This window comes from Chiloscyllium plagiosum, chromosome 28 (genome assembly GCF_004010195.1).
Source record: "Chiloscyllium plagiosum isolate BGI_BamShark_2017 chromosome 28, ASM401019v2, whole genome shotgun sequence".
NCBI lineage: Eukaryota > Metazoa > Chordata > Chondrichthyes > Orectolobiformes > Hemiscylliidae > Chiloscyllium > Chiloscyllium plagiosum.
The window spans coordinates 21,715,838-21,733,034 of record NC_057737.1 but is presented as its reverse complement, the minus strand read 5'-3'; the positions used below and the strand labels follow the sequence as shown (position 1 = coordinate 21,733,034).

The window sequence follows — 17,197 nt, the reverse complement described above, 5'->3', positions numbered from 1 at the left end:
AAAGATATAAAAGAGACCTAAGGGGCAACTTTTTCACGCAGAGGGTGGTACGTGTATGGAATGAGCTGCCAGAGGATGTGGTGGAGGCTGGTACAATTGCAACATTTAAGAGGCATTTGGATGGGTATATGAATAGGAAGGGTTTGGAGGGATATGGGCCAGGTGCTGGCAGATGGGACTAGATTGGGTTGGGAAATCTGGTCGGCATGGACGGGTTGGACCGAAGGATCTGTTTCCATGCTGTACATCTCTATGACTCTAAGTACATTTTCTTTGTCTTCTTTATTAACATATCTTTCCTTTAATAGGTGCCTTTCATTGCATTCTACAGAAAGGAGTATGTAGAGCCAGAACTGAACATCAATGACTTGTGGAAGGTCTGGCAATGGGATGAAAAGGTAGGAAGAGTTGATGTTTGAAATAGAATAAATTCCTATTAGTTTAATTAAGAGGAATCAACATTTATTTCTTGAAGGGTTTGGAAGTCAACAATATAATCCTGTTATTGAAGGAAAGGCAGGAGAGAGAATCTTGAACTACAGGACTGATTGTTCCTGTAGGACGTTCTTGTTGACCAGGGAGTCTAGAACCAGGGGTCATGTCTAAGGGTACAGGGTAGGCTATTAAGGGCTGAGGTGAGAAATTTCGTCACTTGGAGAGTGGTGACCCTATGAAATTCTCTGTCGTAAAAAGCAATTGAGGACAAATATTGAATGTTTTCAAAAAGGTATTAGATTGATTCTGTTTGCCCTAAAAACTCTAAGGATATGGGAAGAAAGCAGGAAAGGGAGACTGAATTGGATGATCAGCCACGACCACATTAAATGGTGGAGCAGGCTCAAAGGGCTGCTTAGCCTACTTTTGCTCTTTATTTTTCTATGTTACTATATTTCTAATGAGCTGGACCCCAATTTCCAACTCTGTTGACCTGCTGAAAGCTACTCTTAATGTCTGTTCACAGTGGCACAATACTTTGTATAATTTGTACTCATGTGAAACTGCAGATTTCATGGCAAGAAATCGCCAGTATGTAGTTGATTCAACTGCAGTGTACATTCTAATTTTTGGTTTAGAACTTTCAATTGGCAAAACGTAGCATCTGGCTGTCTGCCATACTCCGATTTATTGGGTCTGTTGAAATTTTATCACTGACAAATATTGCACAGTTCTGCTGAGTCACAGTTTGCAATTCCCTATCACAGTGGACACAGCTGAGAACTCGAAAGGAAAACCTTACGCGACTGTTCCAGAAGATGCAAGCGTACCAGTATGAGCAAATCTCTGCTGATCCAGACAAACCCCTGGCTGATGGAGTTAGGGCACTTGACACAGCAGACATTGAAAGGTAACTTTTAGCTGTTATGAAATGGAATTTTAGGTTCTTAACTTTTTTTCTGAAAAGTTAAATACAGAATCTTTGGTGGTGCAGACTCAGTGGGCTGAAGGGCCTCTTTGCTGTATGATCTATTTATCTATTTCCTCATTTAATCATTAAAGCATTGGATTGTTAATTAAGATGGTTGTGATCTTTGCAAAACAACATATATTTTGAAATCATAGAATTGAATGACTGAAGACCAAATCTATGAAATATATTATGCGTCACAGAATGATGAGGCACACATTGTAACCCACAGCCTGACATGCAGTGAATTGCATGGAATGCTGGGTCTCTTACAGCTTTCAGGACTTTGTTCTAGAATTCTGTGACCCTTTATCCAAGTGATTAATGATTTCCCTCCTGAATGGCCTGCTTCAAATATTAAAATTACAGATATTTTCCATTCAACCATAGATGTTCTTACACGCCTCTGGAGCAGGTAGGGCTTTGAACCCTGGCATTCTGGCTCAAAGGTAGTGATGCTACCACTGCAACACAAGAACCTTATCCATATAAAATTTTCCAGTCGACTCTGTTCAGAAATACTATTCATACTTCTGGAGTAGATGGGGCTTGAAACAAAGCAAAGTTTGCTTTGTGCTTTTGTATGATATGCTTCTTTTCACTTGTGTAGATTGAAAGATGTACAGTCGACTGATGAGTTGAGAGATGTCTATAATCATTTCCTACTGTATTATGGTCGTGATATTCCAAAAATGCAAAATGCATCAAAGCCAAGGAAAAAGAAATACAAAAAAAACCTGCAGGGTGGAGAAGATGAAGAGGAAGGTTAGTATATCACCACTTCGACAGAAAACTTCCTTGTTGTAGAAGATTAAATCATTTTCTTGAAGCTTTGCCACATGGAACAGCATTTGATGTGGATTTTCCTACTTGCAGACCTACACAAAATTATATTTCAGGCCTAGATTTATCCCAGAATGTTGAAGGATGTAAGTATGAGGATAATGGATGCATTGGTGTTACCTTTGACAATTCTAAAGATTGTGGGAAGGTGCATTCTTACTCAACTACAGCAAATGTAATCCCACTATTTGAGAAGAGTGGAAGAGGGAGAGTGGAGAACTACCTGTTAGCTTGATGTCCATAGCAGGGAAAACATTAGAATCTATTTTAAAGGATATAATGAACACTTAGAACAAAAATGGCAGCATTGAGCATTGTCATCATGGATCTATGAAAGGGAAATCATATTTGGGCAACTTGTTGGAGGTTTATTCAAGATGCTAATTTTAGCATTGCCAAAAAGGAACCAGTGGTGTGTGTTTGAACTTTCAGAAGACTTTTGATGAGGTTCCATACAGGTTAGTAAATAAAATCCAAGTGCATGGGATTGCAGGGAATACGCTCCTTTGGCTTGAGAATTGATGAATAGGCAGAAAACCGAGTAAGAATAAACAGATCACACTCAGGTTGTTGGCTGTTACAAATAGAGTACCATCAGGATCTGTGGTAGGTTCGCAATTGCTTACAATCTATGTAAATAAATTAGATGTGTGGACTAATTGAAATACTTGCACAAAATGGACAAGAAAGTAACATTTGAAGACAGTGCAGAAAAGTTCAACAGGTCTTGACCGAGGTCAGTGAATGGTCTAGGACTTGGTAAATCAAATATCCTGTGATTAAGTGAGAAGTTGTTCACTAAAGCTAGCATACAGGTCCAGCAAGCAAGCAAATGAAAAGACAAATGGTATATTGGCATTCATGTCAAGAGGATTTGTGTACAGAAGTAATAATGTCTTGCTGCACTTGTATAGAACCTTGGTGAGATTTCAGCTGGGGTAAGTGTACAATTTTGGTCTCCGTATCGATGGAATGAGATACTTAGTATGGTGGGAGTACAAAAGAGATTCAGCAAATCAATTCTTGGGATTGCAGGTTTGCTTTAGGAGATTGAGAATACTGAGTCAGTATTCTCCAGAGTTTGTGAAGAGCTGATCTCATTGAAATGTGCAAAATTCTTAGTGCGTGACAAGGTGGTTAGAAATAGAAGACTCCCCTGATTGGTGACTCTTGGACCAGAGAAGATAATCTCAGAAAAGGGACAGGCCTTCTTCATTCAGTAAGGTGAACCTTTGGAATTCTGTATCCCTCTGAAGCTCAATCATTGAGCAGATTCAAGGCAGAAATCAGTAGGCTTCTGCAGAGTAATGACGTCAAGGAGCATGGTGATAGTGTGGCAAAGTGGCATTGAGGAGATAATTAACCCTAGAATGGGTGGTGGGCAAGCTTGATGGACTGAATGGCCTCCTGTTGCTATGTAAAGTATTACTTTAGTTTAACAATAATTATGAATATTAAAAATCTTTAAGGAGATCTTAGTCAGTTGAGGTCAAGGCTAGAGCTAAATATTTCTTCCAGGGATAAATGATTTGCATTAGTGTTGTCATCCTTTCTACTCTGGGATACTAATGATAGTGTAAAAATAAAGTGAAATTCCAAAGTACAGTACCACATTCTAATATGGCAGATTAGACTACTTTCCACTTCCCCATTATGAATTCAAGCAGGCATTTGAGATTAAATATGTTCTAGGTTTCAAGGAGCTTAGTAATAATTTTCCATTTCCCTGGAAGTTTCCTTGACACACTCCTATTTGTGATCTTGCATAGTAACACACTGGCTTTCACTGTCTTATGAAAACATAAAGGGAACAAAACTGTGATAGAAGTAATTTGTGATTGGTGATATCCTTCTGCCTTGTATGCAGATGGTTCATCATCATCTTGATGGTGGCAGTCAACACTGTTAAACATTGCTTAGGGAGACTCAGGAGCCCATCTCTGACATGCAAGCCTCTGGCACTTTCTGCAGAGGAAGGTAGTGGATGAGTGGGTATACAATTCTATGGGCTTGGTTTTCTCTCAGCCTTCTTCACAGTTGACTAAGTTCTTTGTTTTTGTATGCTTGTTCTGTTAGTTTATTTTAAAAATCCTATTTCCTGTTGTATTCCTGAATGAGCACCTAGATTCATGATTCCATATAACTGAGAAAAGGGCCACTCAACCTGAAACGTTAGCTCTTCTCTCCACAGATGCTGCCAGACCTGCTGAGCTTTTCCAGCAATTTCTGTTTTTGTTTCATATTATTAGACTGTTTGTTTATTCCTTGCTTATATATTTCAACTGTTGTATAACATTCTCAACCCTAAAAACCTTACTTTCTGTACCAGAACAAATTGATTATCTTAAATGTTACGTTACTGCCTTTCTAAGATGAAATTGGATGTAGTGACAGAGATATGGGTTTTCGATAAGCCATAGAAAACTATATTAGCTGGTATGAATTTTCTATGAAGTCCCAATTGGCTAAGTCCAATGGTAAAGAGTAGTCAAGATGTAGGGATATGTACCATGTATCAATGATGATGTGCTGCTATCTTTTTATTCTGTTTACAGTAACTTGAGTATTTGTGAGAGTTGTCATATTTTTGCACTTGATTCACTATCAATTTATCATACTTTTTCCAGGAGAGAGGGATGAAGAGGTTGAAGATGACGAGCATCATGGGCCAGAACTTAAGCAGGCTTCTCGCAGAGACATGTATACCATCTGCCAGACAGCTGGTCTAGGTAAAGAATCTGAATGTGTTTGCTTCATGTCTGTAACAAAACCTAATTTTAAGCCAAGGATTGCTTTTAATAACAAATCAAACTACATTTTTAACTTTCCACACTATCTGTGGGCAACCTTTGGTTAGAAAATAAGACAGCTTTTAAATGTAATCTTATTGTGTACATTAAATTATTGCCTCAAATTCCACACAATTAACTTGGTTTTAATCAAACCTAAGTGACTTCAGACTATAAGACAAAGTGGAGAACAATTTTTTTCCTTTGTGGGGTAGGGACATGTTAATGGAAAAGAGAAAAACTGATTATGACGTCAAAATGAAAATTGTCTTTTGGAACAGTTCTCAAGAAGAGTCATCAGACTCAATTTTAACTTTGTTTCTCTTTCCACAGATGCTCCCAGAATTGCTGAGTTTCTCCACATTCTGCTTTTATTTTAGATCTCCATCATCCAAAGATGTGCAGGTTAGGTGATTTGGCCATGCTAAATTGCCCATAGTGTTCAGGGATGTGCAGGTTGATGTATTAGTCTGGGGTAAATGCAGAGTAGTAGGGGAATGTGTCTGAGTGGGTTTCTGTTCCGAGGGTCGGTGTGAACTTGTTGAGCCGAAGAGCCTGTTTCCACACTATGGCGATTCTCTGATTTTCTTTTTAACTCGGTTACAGAATGTGCGCATCACTAGCTCGGCTCCCATTTATTACCTACCTCTGATTACCCAGAGGGTAGTTAAGGGTCAGTTACATTGCTGTGGATCTGGAGTCACATTAGTAAACCAGCTGGGTTTTTCCAACAAAGGTAGAAGACCAAGGGTGGTGATGGAGAGTTGTTTTTCAGACTGGAAGCCTGTGACCAGTGGAGTGCCACAAGGGTTGGTGCTGGGTCCACTATTTTTCATCATTTATATAAATGATTTGGATGTGTGCGTAAGGCATATAGTTAATAAGTTTGAAGATGACACCAAAATTGAAGATGTAGTAGACAGTAAAGAAGATTACCTCAGATTACAATGGGATCTTGATCAGATGGAATAATGGGCTGAAAAGTGGCAGGTGGAGTTTAATTCCAGTAAATGCAAGGTGCTACATTTTGGGAAAGCATATCTTAGCAGGCTTTATACACTTAATGGTAAGGTCCTAGGGAGTGTTGCTGAACAAAGAGACCTTGGAGTGCAGGTACATAGTTCCTTGAAAGTGGAGTCACAGGTAGATAGGATAGTGAAGAAGGCGTTTGGTATGCTTTCCTTTATTGGTCAGAGTATTGAGTACAGGAGTTGGGAGGTCATGTTGCGCTGCACAGCACATTAGTTAGGCCACTGTTGGAATATTGCATGCAATTCTGGTCTCCTTCCTATCGGAAAGATGTTGTGAAACTTGAAAAAGTTCAGAACAGATTTACAAGGATGTTGCCTGGATTGGAGGATCTGAGTGATAGGGAAAGGTTGAATAGGCTGGGGCTATTTTCCCTGGAGCATCAGGGGGCTGAGGGGTTACATTATAGAGGTTTATAATATCATGAGGGGCATGGATAGGATAAATAGACAAAATCTTTTCCCTGAGGTGGGAGAGTCCAGAACTAGAGGGCATAGGTTTAGGGTGAGAGGGGGAAGATATGAGGGACCTAAGGCGCAACTTTTTCACACAGAGGGTGGTGTATGTATGGTACAATTGGCTGGTACAATTGCAACATTTAAAAGGCATCTGGATGGGTACATGAATAGGAAGGGTTTGAAGGGATATGGGCCAGGTGGGATTAGGTTGGATTGGGATATCTGGTTGGCGTGGACAAGTTGGACCGAAGGGTCTGTTTCCGCGCTGTATATCTCTGACTCCAAGTGGCAGCAGTTTAATGGTCATCATTTGATCCTTGATTCTTGATCTTTATTGAATTCAAGTTCCACCATCTGCCATGGTCTGATTCAAACCCAGATGCCCAGAACATTGCCTGTGTCTCTAGGTAGTCTCGTGACAACACCTCTAGGCCATCACCTCACCAAGTATTTTGCTAATATTATATTTATGTTCTGGCTGGTCCTGCATTGGCACTGCCAGCATTGTTGAGGCTTTTGCTTGATATTTGTCAATCCCTTTATATCAGTGAAATATATATGATCTACGTTCATAAAGCTTGATTTGTGCAAAAGTTAATTGTGGATGTTTTAAATTTTAGATATAATTTATAGATGGGGGTTAAATGTGACAATAAATTGTGCTTCATTCTTTGTTCTGTCAGCAGTCCACTTTTAGAAGTTAAGTTGGTTGCAGAATAGAGAGCTTTACATTAGCTTATGAGTTTGCTATAAATCCACAGTACAAAGTCAGTACCTTTTTTTTTTCTTGCCATCCCACCTTTGGATGCATTGCACCAAAGTTCACTATAGTTATACATTTGAATAGCAGTCGGTATTAATAAGATTGCAGACATGAGTGAAAAATTCGGAGAAAACAAAATTGTTAGATATTTAAAGTAAACCCATGTGGTTAAATTCTGCCTTTTCAAACACTTACTGACTGCATCTGCACTTTACCCATTTCCTCCACCCACTTTCATAATGGAAGCTGCCAATGTAACTACAAAAGCCCTCTGGTGACTTCTTCCATCAGCATGTCGGGGTATAGTTGCAGAATGAAACATTAACAATAATGGCACCTCTCTGTGATCAATAATAAATATTCCTTTGTCCTTTTTGGTGTGTTTGCAGCCTTTAATACATTTGACCACCAATCCTACTCCAGTGCTTCTCCACCATTGTCAAGCTGGGTGTCAGGCACATCCCGGTTACCTTTTCACCTCGCCAGAGTCGTTTACAGTAGTTCTTCTTTAGGTCCTACACTGTATCCTCTAATGGCCCAAAACATCTTTCACTATATTTCTCAAATCCACGTTGCCACTGAGCAAAATGATTCAGAAAGAAAAAAAACCTCCTAATAAATATGGAAGCAATATTTTGTCTTCATTCTCTGCCACAGACTACATTCCTCTTCATATCAGTAATCTGAGGCTGTAGACATTTTGAAACAGAGGTCTTATATTTGATCCTAAAACAAGTTTTGCACCAAGAATGCTTATGATCTCATTTGTAACATTGCCTGACTCTGCTCCTACTTCGACCACTGCTGAATCTCTCATTTATGCATTTGTTACCTTCAAATGACAATTCAAACGCACCCCTGGCCAAACTCACATCTTCCATCTTCCATAAAGTTAATGTCATTAAAAATTCTGCTGTCCATGTACCAACTAATTACTTAACTTGAAACCAATGCTTGATGTTTTAAAAAATTCTTGTCTTTTCTACACATTCCTTTGTGGTCTTTCCCACCCTATTTCTGTAAACTGCACTACAATACTTCGTTATCTGCTCTGCCCATGATTGACCTCTTGCGCATCTCCAGTTTTAATTGCTTCACTATTGGAGGCCATACTGTCAGATGTAATGACGGAATTCCATTCCTAAATCTTATCAACTCTTTACCTCTCTTTCATCCTTTGTGATGCCCCTCAAAGCTCACTGTTTGACCAAATCTCTTGCCATGTGCCTTAATATCTTAGAGTCTGATTTGTTTGATGTTGCTGCCATCAATATTTCTTTAAGTAATAAAATGCTAAAAGATACCCTATAAACATTTTTGTTATCAAACTAGACATGTGATAGAAACAGGGTGGAATGGTGTGACATTCAAGTGGAGAGAGAATTGCATCTACAAATCTTGGCCCAGTTGTTACTGGTTTCTATTTACCTAAAGACAGTATTTGATATCACTCCTTTGAAACATCATAAAATCAATTATGCTAAATTATATCACAAGACAAATGATTATGGCAAAAAACATAGAGCGCAAGAATAATAAATGCATTTGCTGACATTAATCACATGTTTTCTAGATGGTCTTGCAAAGAAATTTGGTCTGACCCCTGAACAGTTTGGTGAGAACCTGAGAGACAGTTACCAGCGACACGAAACTGAACAGTTTCCCGCTGAACCACTGGAACTTGCAAAAGATTATGTCTGCAGGTTAGAAATAAAACTGACAATGCATACAACTTTTAGAATGTAGTTGACCTCACAACATTTATTAGACTTGCATTATGTTTAACACTTCAATCTATGTCAGCTGCCTTTTTGAGTTTAACATACTATTTCAAAACCTGCATGAGAAAAATTAATGTTTGCACCAAACTGAAACCCTAAACATTTAAACTTATACAAAAATGAAGTTAGCCACCTGCATCAATCTGATAATCTTTATGCATCTTTCAGTCAATTTCCAACACCTGAGGCTGTACTGGAAGGTTCTCGATACATGGTGGCCATGCAGATTGCCCGAGAACCATTGGTCAAGCAAGTTGTAAGACAGACCTTCCAAGAGAGAGCCAAGATTAATATTAATCCCACAAAAAAAGGCAAAAAGGTAACATGTGAAACCTCAACATGCATGTATATCTTAGAAGTCGAGAAAGGGGAAAAACAGTGGTTTTCTTTGGTTCTCATTTCTAGCATGTCAAATTGAGGAAGCTAATGCAATTAGCAAATGTTTATTGTGACTTTGCCAACATAATTGGGTAAACTCATGGCTGACATACACCAGAGGCCTTGAAGCAACTATATCAGGTTATCGTGCATTGAAGCAGCATTAGCCTGAAGTATAAGCAAGAACAACTAGTTTATTTCGAGAGATAAAACAATGCATTAAATCTAATTTGGAATCTCTGTTGGAAGTAGAAAATAAATTAACCTCTTCACCACATGTAGTTGACTCATAAATTATATAATTTCTCCAACATCCTTTCCAATTCTGAGGAGATGTCTTTATTTTTGGCATTGGGCAGCTAACACCCCTTCAAGACCATCATTCTCAGCTGCAGTGAACAGCACCTATTCCCCTAACTACAGTTTTAACATTGTCTTCTTCAGCCTCAGACTCAGTCAGAGGGTGTGTGCCGGAAGAAGACGACTGAAAATTGAGTTTAAGGAAATCTCTGTTTGCTATGAAGTTAAAGTAGCAGTGAGTTTAGTTTGTGGTTTGCTTAAGTGTCTCCAGGAGAGAGAGCAGCAGAGTGAAAGCCCAGAAATTAGACGGAAGAAAATAAAATAGCCACCGTGCTAGCTTGAACAAGAAACCTTGGTGTGGAAATAGTGATAATCCTTGACTGAAAGCTTTGGTGTTTGTCAGAATATTGCTGGCATAAAGGAAATAATGTGAATTTGAATCCTTCTATGATGTCTGTATTGAATTCTTTCGACCTATTTTGTCTCATTTAATATCGTTCACATTTTTCTTAATATTACACTGCCAAATTCCTGCAAATGTCTTCAGTGATTGGCCTTCCTTTAAAAAAGAATGCGAGGGTCGACCAAGCCAGGTTTTACTTTTGAGGTCTGACTTGTTCAGTATTACCATTGGCTAGAATCTTAACAAGGGGGACAGTAAAAATGTTATTCCTTTGTAAATTTTGAAGAGTAATATGACAGAACCCAGTAGAGTAGAGGTTAGTATTTCAAATAAATTAGGCAAATAGGATGAAGACTAAGAGAACAATTTTCTCCTTTTTATATTCCCACTAAATGTATCTACAGCAGAAATTCTATAAATGAAATTTACGATAATGTTTTGTCATTGCAGGATATTGATGAAGCCCACTTTGCCTATTCATTCAAATATATAAAGAACAAGCCAGTCAAGGAATTGAGAGATGATCAGTTCCTCAAAATGTGCCTTGCTGAAGATGATGGCTTACTAACAATTGACATCTGTATTGATATGAAAGGAGTTGAGGGGTGAGTTATCACAACAGCAAATTTAAAGTTCACATGGTATATAATATGAAGCAGTTAGAATAATATTTATAAATACATAGGTATTTGTAACATAAAATATTTCTGAAGCTTACTGCTGCTGATGAATGCACTCTGCACTTACTTTTGACTGAGTTGTCTACATGCAACTAAAGGTTTGATCGATGATATCATTTTGTGATGGATATTCTTGTGGATAACAGAATTTTCTCCTCTTTCTCCCCATCCTCAAAATTCTGTGGCATAAAATAATCAACAGGGTTACAGAAATGGATGACCAAAATCATCTTTAGGGTCACACTTGGTTCTGTACTATTTAAACAGTATTTGTCTTCAGCCTGTCAGACAGGAGTTCACAGAATCTGAGGGTCAAAACTTCCACTGATCAACCTGGTCAAAAGGCTGATGGGAACAGAATAAATGGGGAGGAGAAACATTGTTAATGTAATAAAAATTGAAGGTAAACCATTTAAGTTAATGATTGAATGGATGTTTAAGGGAAATGCTGTTTAATTTCTTTTTGCACAGTTGTGTTGAAATGTTATCTATAAGAATACTTATTGTGGGCAATGGAACACTGCAGTGAAGACGGAAGTGCTGTAACGTGTGTAATTTCATTAAGTTTTATTCTCAGTGCAATTGCAGAGTGGATTAGGTCGTGATGAAACCTGAAAGGTAATGGGATGATGCCAGGATGAATTAAATCCATTTTGGCAAGGTACCTGACAAACCTGACTATGTCAATTACAATGTCACTGGATTCCTGAAGAAGGGCTTATGCCTGAAACGTCGATTCTTCTTTTCCTTGGATGCTGCCTGACCTGCGCTTTTCCAGCAACACATTTTCAGCTATGTCAATTACATATCAGTTATTGTTTGTTATGGCTGGGAATTCTGCACTACAAAGCTTATCTTCTGATTCCCCAAAGCCTGTCTACCACATATAAGGCATTAGTCAAGAGTATGATGGAAAAAACAAGTGCTCAAGAGTGCAGCTTCAGTGATATTCTGCTTGATTACATTCCATCCACCATTTTAAATATTCATTCCATCTACCACAAGAATACGGTAGTAGCATTGTGAACCATCCATAAGATGCACAGCAGCAATTCACAAACGTTCTTCAGGACTTTCAAAACTCCATCACCTTTACGATCAGGAAGGACAAGGACATAAAATATAAGAATGCCATCACCTGTAGGTTACCCTCCAAGTTACATGTCAACCTAACTGCGGTTAAAAAGGTGGCTCATTACCATATTCTGAAGAGTATTTGTGATGGACAACAAATGCTAGCCTTGCCAGTGTGTTCACATCCACTGAATGGATCAGTATAAAAATTAGTTCCTATCTGGAGTTTTAGTAAAGTTAAAGGTTTTAGTAAACCATTCTGGGAACATTCTGTGGGTCTCTGTTTATCTTCCAAAAATAATGAGTATGAATGTATGAGTATTAATCTGCTCCAGTTTGCCATTATTGTTGAAGCTTAATTAGAAAAAGTGTTCTGTGCATTTTTGGTATACAGGGATATCGTATCCAATAATGTGTTTGTGTTATGGCTATATCTCTCATTTTTTAGTTATGGGAATGACCAGACTTATTTTGATGAAATCAAGCAATTTTATTACCGTGATGAATTCAGCCATCAAGTTCAAGAGTGGAACAGACAGCGCAGCATGGCAATTGAACGTGCACTAAACCAGTTCCTCTACCCACAGATGGGTAAAGAACTGAAAAATAAGTTGCTAATTGAGGCAAGGGACTATCTTTGCAAGGTATGTGAGAAAAATTATAGTTTCTGTTCTTGGCAATGACCCTTTCAGGATAGGATCATTGTCTGTAATTAAGATATGTAGTGGCTTCTGTTTCCACTAAATCGTCTACACTACTAAAACTCTAAAATGTCTGGCTTTAAATCTATCTTGGTGTTCATTGCTGCTGACATGATGTGTTTTCAAAGTAGTGAAATACCTCGTTTGTCAACTTTTTCAATGTCCTGCACTTAGAGTGCTATTAATTTGAGGGTTAATTTGATACTGCCTACAGTAGTACCATTACAAAAATAAACTGTGTGAATTAGAATGTGACATTATAACTGTATGTCAGTCTGATGGGATATTAAATGAGGATCAGAGTGGTTAAACACAAATGAAGCTTTAAAACCACATGTGGTTTAGGATAAGGGATCTGAATGATTCAAAAATCCAAAACGGTTCCAAATTTGAATTTAAATCAGGCTGATTAAGTCAATGATTCTACAAGCTTGACCACAATCACCAGGCCTTTAAATGCACCTCAGAGCTACCCACATTACAGTATAGATTATGAATAAATTTTCAGTTTCACCAGATGCATAAAAAGGAGTGGAGTGGAAAATGAATGATTTGCTGCAGATATTTTACTCGATGCTGCTTTTACATTTATAAAAATGAGCGCACACAGCATTTCCAAAAGAGAATCTTTCATGAAAAAATGTTATCGTTTGAATGCCAACTAGGTTTAATTAGTTAACCAACTTATAGTATTGTGAAGACCTGAGTGTATTTTTGTCTTCTTTGTATAAACATTACTTTTAATACTAACTTGCTGTTATCGTTTTAATAGTGTTGTAGCCGTAAACTTTACAACTGGCTGAAAGTTGCACCATATCGACCTGACCAGCAGAATGAAGAAGATGATGACGACTTCATGGAAGAAAATCAGGGTAAAGGAGTTCGAGTGCTTGGTTTGGCATTTTCAGGAGAAAGGTATGTGTGCATGGAAACATGTATTTTCTGTACAGCTTGTTAAAGTGAGTATTTATACTGAGAGATCCATGGGAAGCACCATTTGTGTTTTTATGGAAGAGCACTTGGAGTTAGACATGGTAAACTTTTAAACGAAGGTGTTACCCAGTTTTATGGATGTGGTGCTTACAAGAATCGAGTGAACTAATGTTCTTGTGATACAACCTTGTGTTTCAACCCAATTCCACACTTAGTTCACATTTTACTGCTAATTCCTGTAATATTATTCAATATTTTCCTATGGACCAGGACTGAACCTCGCCATACATTTCAAGAAAGTAGTCCAGACCCTTACTTTGCTTGTTGTTTTAAGCAAGTGTCATGCAGATATTCCAGAAGGATACAGCTGGTCAAACCACCTAGTTTTAAACAAAACAATTTATTTACAAGATTACCAAATGAAACACAAACAAAAGAGAACGGAATACAGAATAACTTAACCTATCTGAAAACCCAACTGATTATCCCAACTTAATGATGCTGTTCTCAATACTTGCAACAATCCCCATAAACACCCCTTGGCACAAAAGATAAAATCAAACACAGGGTGTTATAGGAGAGAGAGAGAGACAGAGAGAGAGAGGGTTAGCATGGACCTGCTTCTCTTAGGTCCAGCAGCTTCACAACTGCCTGACAGCTTTCAGTGAATAGCCAAAACCAAATCAAACCCATGAAAAACTGAGCTGGGAGAATTGGCCACTCCCCTTTCATTGTAGAAGTGTTTTTTTTAACCTTGAAAGCCTTTCTCCTGAGGCAGTATCTGTTATCTTAAGTCAAATTGGCCCTAAAATTCATCCAAACTCAGACTTGTCGGAACTTGTCTTTACAACATTCTGGGGGAAAAAAAACCAAGGGCAACATAACCTTGTTAAGGGAGCATCATCACAATTTCAGTCTGGTGTACACACACACACACACACACACACACACACACACACACATTCATAAACTGCAGTAAATGCAGCACGTTACCAACACAAGTGTAACATTTTTAAATAGAGTCTGCTACATTTGTATCTTTCAAATTATTTATTTTTTGGTAAGGAATGGAGGCTGCTAAAAGATTTTATGTTTATTGAATCATAAAACTATTATTATGCTGAGTAAATTTGCATTTTGAGAGAAGGGTTTCTGTGAAATATAAAATGTATCTCATCATTATTATTTGCATATACTATGCTAAGAAGTAGCACATCTGTTTGAATAACTATTGCTTTTTAAAAGTAATTTGAGTTGAGAAACTTTGCATCATCCAAATCATAGCTGCTCACATGCTGCTTTACTTGTCAGCTTCAATGAAGAAATGGCCACTCAAATGCATAATATTTGGTAGCTGTGCTACCTAATTGATGTTTTAACATTTATTTCTAAAATCTAGAGACGCAGCTATTTTTTGTGAACATCCACCTTGAGCACACATGTACTCTGTCATGACCTGAAGTCAGAGGAGTGACTGAAGGAAGTAACGCTGCTAGAAAATGTCTAGTCTAAATAACCAAATTGAGGGAGAATGACCAGGAGTCAGAGGAAGGCATGGCGTGCAACAGGTGCAGCTGCAGGCCCATACCTGTGCATGACCCCATGGGTCCAGATCGGGATCCCCGTCAATGCTGACCGTGAGATGTCACTGACAGCTGGAGAGGGTCAGCACATCCGATGGAGAAAGCAGTTGCTCCCACAGCTGGGTAACTTGATGGACAAATCCGTGCATGCAGAGCGGCCATATTACTTTATCCATCAATCTGTTTAATCAAAGCTGTCATGTGCTTACAGCTCATGAAGGCCAAACGGTGAAAGATTAAATTACAAGTGTTCCAGACACTTTGGCCTCTCCACCCCCCCCCCCCCCCCGCCATGAATTCCTTTCCTTAAACAGCGAGCATCATTCGCATTATGATCAACCTCCCAACCCACCCCACAATACATGAAGAGTTTGAATACTTATTTGGTCAGAACTTTTACCAAATAACAGTAGTGTCCCAACTCAGGCTAGAGCTTTGGGTTCAAGTCCCATCTGTCCTTGAGGTGTGCCATAACGTGCCTGAAGAGATTGGATTTTTAAAAAAATATTTTAATAATTTAAAGTCTTTGTGATGGAGTTGTAGTGGGTCAGAGGTTCTGGTTCAAATCCCACCTGCCCCAAAGGTGTATCGTAATGTGCTCAAACTGATTTATATTCAAAAATATAGTTTTTAATTAATGAGTTTAATCTACTTATGAGTTCAGAATAGGCTGCTTATGTGTGAGAATACAGTTGAAACCATGTATAATCTGAAATTCCTGTGCTTCTTGGTACTCTAATGAATCCTCAGTTCAACAAGTTGCAGGCGTAATGGAGCAAAGGAAGCTGTTTTAAGAATATTGCTTATTATCATTTTATGTAATGTTCCCTCTTTTGCTAGGGATACACCAGTTTTCTGTTCTCTTGTTAATGGAGAGGGTGAAGTGACAGATTTCCTTCGTCTGCCTTATTTTTTGAAGCGAAGGAATGCATGGCGAGAGGAAGAGAGAGAGAAAAAGGTAAGAAATTCACTTTTGGAATATTTCCTTGTCAGTTCTTCATGTATGTTGACACAGACTGAAAAAGTAGCATGCTGTTGTTGGAGTAGCATTGATTGTAATTTTCCTACATGATTTAGAGAAAGGAATTATATCCAAATTTGCAGAAACCAAGTTGGGAACATTAAAGCACAGTTTAGTGTCTTGGTGTCTTGTCTGGCCTTCCAAGCCTCATTCTTGTGCAAGATCCAGTTCCAGTTTGCAGAAGGGCTAAGCTTTTACTTGTAGCTTGTCCCTTTCAAAGACTGTGGGCACTACTGACAAAATTACAACATTTAAAAGTATCTGGATGGGTAGGTGAATAAGAAGAGTTTCAAGAGATATAGGCCGATTGCTAGCAAACGGGACGAGATTAATTTAGGCTATCTGGTCGGCATGGTCGAGATGGACCGAAGGATCTGTTTTCATGCTGTTAGAACACTTTGATACTATTAGCAAATGATGAATAAAAATGCATATCAGCTTACAAAGGCCTTGGCCAGTTTGATCAGTGGACAGAAAATGGACAGGTTCAACTTCATACATTGGATCAAAGGTAATGCGATTGGGCTGAGGCAAGGTTGATGTGAAATATGTACTAACTAATGGCATGGGATCTTGAGAGTGTTAATGGTTTGGGATCGCTGAAACCATGGACACAATGAATTTAGGTCTACTTGAAATGAATTGCAAGATTATAATCATAGAATCCCTGCAGCGTGGAAACAGGCCATTTGACCCAACAAGTCCGCACCAACCGTCAGAAGACTAATCCATCCAGACCCATTTCTCTACATTTACTCTGACCTAATCTCCACACCCTGAACACGATAGGCAGTTTAGCATGGCCAATTCACCTAACCTGCAGATCTCTGGATTGTGGGAGGAAACCGGAGCATCTAGAGGAAACCACTCACATTGGGGCAATGTACAACAGATAGATGGGCTAGATGAACTGATGGTCTTCTGCTTTAAGATCTTGCTGAACTACATTGATTAAAAGGTAAACCAGTTTTGATCTTGCTCAATGAAATGCATATGTACTTTTTTGTAAAACAACAGGAACAGACTATGCCATTTTAGTGGTTGCATGTATTTTTT

General features: G+C 38.5%; 1 protein-coding gene and 1 non-coding gene across 4 annotated transcripts in view; both read left to right on the top strand.

Annotated features, from left to right (window-relative positions):
* supt6h (SPT6 homolog, histone chaperone and transcription elongation factor) overlaps positions 1–17,197 on the top strand; it is a 71,841-nt gene that overhangs the window by 33,908 nt on the left and 20,736 nt on the right. For all 3 annotated transcript variants that reach the window (XM_043718484.1, XM_043718485.1, XM_043718486.1), the window contains 10 exons: positions 309–398; positions 1,203–1,345; positions 2,016–2,170; positions 4,876–4,977; positions 8,861–8,990; positions 9,237–9,387; positions 10,600–10,754; positions 12,352–12,547; positions 13,377–13,519; positions 15,961–16,078. In XM_043718484.1, coding sequence (XP_043574419.1) covers positions 309–398; positions 1,203–1,345; positions 2,016–2,170; positions 4,876–4,977; positions 8,861–8,990; positions 9,237–9,387; positions 10,600–10,754; positions 12,352–12,547; positions 13,377–13,519; positions 15,961–16,078 — 1,383 coding nt within the window. The remainder of the gene's footprint in view (positions 1–308; positions 399–1,202; positions 1,346–2,015; positions 2,171–4,875; positions 4,978–8,860; positions 8,991–9,236; positions 9,388–10,599; positions 10,755–12,351; positions 12,548–13,376; positions 13,520–15,960; positions 16,079–17,197) is intronic.
* LOC122564257 lies at positions 16,245–16,376 on the top strand. The gene has a single exon (XR_006315852.1). It is a non-coding gene; the product is annotated as a small nucleolar RNA SNORA35 (small nucleolar RNA).